At 28.3% G+C, this 3,277-nt stretch overlaps 1 protein-coding gene across 1 annotated transcript; it reads left to right on the forward strand.

Moving 5' to 3' along the window:
- The first annotated feature begins 1,303 nt into the window (after window positions 1-1,303).
- Window positions 1,304-2,809, forward strand: LOC108684195 (maspardin-like). Its single transcript, XM_018188361.1, has 7 exons — window positions 1,304-1,405; window positions 1,593-1,727; window positions 1,847-1,952; window positions 2,025-2,145; window positions 2,218-2,326; window positions 2,425-2,673; window positions 2,750-2,809. Exons 1-7 carry the CDS (start codon window positions 1,304-1,306, stop codon window positions 2,807-2,809), a joined length of 882 nt encoding a protein of 293 aa, XP_018043850.1.
- Window positions 2,810-3,277: the final 468 nt, after the last annotated feature.

Raw genomic sequence — 3,277 nt, forward strand, 5'->3', positions numbered from 1 at the left:
ATAATCGATTATAATTGATCAAATTCTTATAGTTTAAGAGTTAAAGCTTAGATAATGAGTTATTATAGAAAGCCCATAAAAGATATTTAAAAGACATTAAAGAGATATATGTAGACAATGCGTGTGATTAAGTTATGACTCCTAGAGCAATGTATTTAAATAATACATTAAAAATAATTTTAAAAAATAATTATAATTCTTAAATCATGAAAATAATATAAATTTTTTAAGTTTTTTTTCGAATTTGTCAAAAGACCATCATTGATCACATCGAGGTAAATTGCTTATACTGATTGCTGGTATTGAAGAATGTTCACCATTTTGAACATTACGTGAACAAAGATTGTTGAGCCATCTGTTGGTGATATTTATCATTCTATAATCATTATTTATTTTTTTATTGATTATTCATTTTTGTAATTACTGAAGGTGAATATAAATAACTGAATCGAAATGAAATATCATAATGAATATAAAATAAAATTGATAATTGTTTTTTAAGCGAGATAAAAATTTGTACGATTTACAGTCACGATAAAATCGATTTCAGTTTTTTTTTCTTTTTACAAAACAAGTTGCAACAAAGACAACTGTGCGAATGAATTTGAAAAGATAAAAGGAAAAATAGGATTGCAAGAAACTTCGTAGAATAATTGCATTACACATTTCTAATAGTCAAATGTATTCTATCATAAGAAAAAAATCGAACATTTTTCTAAAAAAAATCCAGACAAATAATAATAACAACAATGATGTATTTAAAACACTCACGAATTGTGTCCTTCTGATTTTCATTTCTGAATATCTATTTATAATCCGCTTCACAGCAAGCAGTGCTCGGTAGTTAAAGTAGCGAAAAAGATGGATGAGCTTAGACTTTCTAGCTTCTACAGGGAAAATATATCTTCAGGGAAAAGTTTATTCAAAAAACAGAAAGGTTGAATTCTATGTGGATTCAGCAGGTAAAATTTATTCGGAGGAAATTCCATTGTCCTAAAAGGGACAGTGTTGTCCCAAAAGGGACCTGTAAGTATACATAATAATAATAATAAACGATTAAAATGCATTGTCGAAAGAGATCTTGAATTTGTTATGCTGATTGCTGGTTAATGTCGTTGCAGTTAAAAATCATTATGCTTACATTATCGATAGCCGTGAATATATTTTAGCGATGCATTATGCAAACTATTATTATTATAATTAATGTACTGTCTCTTCTGATATCAAGAAAGACATGACTGTCGAGCGATGATAACACGGTGCAACGTACCGACTGGCGTCGTGTCGTGAACGAAAACAAAATATGTCTTCGTACTCGAGCGAGCTGTCACGCTCGCAGGAATATCTGAGTTTTCGCAGCTCCGTACCGCTCAGAAAAATCGTTGTTGACGCCGACGGTACAAAGGTATTATTCTGTATTATTACACAAATAAATTAATTCTATATTAGTTTTCACGTTCGATCTCTAATTTACTTTTTTCTTTTTATCGATTTTCGCCGAGTTGCAAAGTGACCTCATAATTTTGAGTATAAGCATAGAAGTAAACAAAAAAAAAAGGTAACATTTTGAAATATTTTTACAATTGTTTTAGGGATGGAAAGTATACGATTCTAATCCAAAAACTATCAAGTGCCCACTTATATGTCTTCCGCCTGTCTGTGGTACTGCTGATATTTTTTTTAGACAAATATTAGGTCTTGCTGCCAAAGGTTACAGAGTTATCTCAGTAAGTTAAACGATAAGCTTTCTGAAGTATTTCAATATATGTAAAATAGTATAAGAGATACAATTATATCTTGCTAATGTATAAATTAGAGAGAGTAAATAATAATTTGATTTTTATAGGCTGAGGCACCAGTATATTGGAGTATAAAGGAATGGTGTGACGGATTCAGAAAGTTGTTAGATTACTTAGAACTTGATAAAGTTCATCTTTTTGGTGCTTCCCTAGGTCAGAATGTACAAACAAAATATTCAAGTAACATAATAATTTAATCTAATAGATGAAATTTTATATTCACAGGTGGTTTTTTAGCACAAAAATTTACAGAAATAAATGCACACTGTCCTAGAGTAGTATCTCTGGTTTTGTGTAATACCTTCACAGATACATCTGTATTTAGTTACAATGATTCCGCAGCAGTGTAAGTGGACTATTTTAAATAGCTTTAATGTAAGCGTAGATAAAATAAGATAAATTTTTTTTCTTTTCGTAGTTTTTGGATTTTACCTTCATTGGTATTGAAGAAAATGGTAATGGGAAATTTTGCAACGGAGAAAGTCGATGGAGAGATTGTAGAAGCAATTGATTTTATGGTGGAACGGGTAATCTTAATTTTCTTCAAACTAATGAAAGATAAAAGATACAAAGAAAAAAATATTTATTCTAAATATGTTATATATGTTATGCATATGTTTTACAGCTAGAGAGCTTAACGCAATCCGAATTAGCGTCTCGTTTAACAATGAATTGCATAAATTGTTATGTACAACCTCAAAAGATTTGTCATTTACCTGTAACAGTAATAGACGTTTTTGATGAATATGCGTTATCAAATGCAGTTAGAGAAGAAGTATATAAATGCTATCCAAATGCAAAACTAGCACATTTGAAAAGTGGTGGAAATTTTCCATATCTAAGCCGATCCGCTGAAGTTAATTTACATTTACAGGTAAATATATTTATAACATACAATTATAATTAAATCAATTATCGATGGCATGAAATATAGAAGCATTAATTTGCAGATTCACTTAAGACAATTTGAAGATACGAAATATACGGCTTTAGAAAAGGTCACGATTTAGCGCGATGCGTTTGCGTTAGGAAAAATGTAATAAAAAATGTATATAAATATTAAATAGAAATTCTCCTTTGCTCACATGCGAATATTAAGACTGTAGACAACCTCTATGCCTTTTGTATTAAATCAGACATATTATTTCTCAATATATTCTTTTAACGAAGAAATAATTGTTATATAATGCATAAGTATTCTAGGACATAATTATGTAGCATATTACTAAGAATTGTATAACATTATTATTGCTTAAGTCATTGTCTAATATTTCATTTTTAAGTATAAAAAGCATTTATATTTTATAATAACGTGATCTCATTTTAATTGTAAAAAAAATCTTTTATGACTTATTCCATTATCACAAAATAAAACTCTTTAATTTATATATAGTAGCTATATATAAAAAAATAAAAAATATGCTTTTCTAATTCTTTTAGTATTTATGAATTTTATACAAAATATATATTTTTAATTA

The sequence above is a fragment of the Atta colombica genome, unplaced genomic scaffold, assembly GCF_001594045.1.
Source record: "Atta colombica isolate Treedump-2 unplaced genomic scaffold, Acol1.0 scaffold127, whole genome shotgun sequence".
In the NCBI taxonomy this organism is placed as follows: domain Eukaryota; kingdom Metazoa; phylum Arthropoda; class Insecta; order Hymenoptera; family Formicidae; genus Atta; species Atta colombica.

Coding starts and splice junctions, on each gene's coding strand:
- LOC108684195 (XM_018188361.1), top strand. CDS start 1,304: ATGTCTTCGTACTCGAGCGAGCTGTCACGCTCGCAGGAATATCTGAGT. Junction 1,953..2,024: donor TCTTTTTGGTGCTTCCCTAG/GTCAGAATGTAC, acceptor TTATATTCACAG/GTGGTTTTTTAGCACAAAAA. Junction 2,327..2,424: donor TTGATTTTATGGTGGAACGG/GTAATCTTAATT, acceptor TATGTTTTACAG/CTAGAGAGCTTAACGCAATC.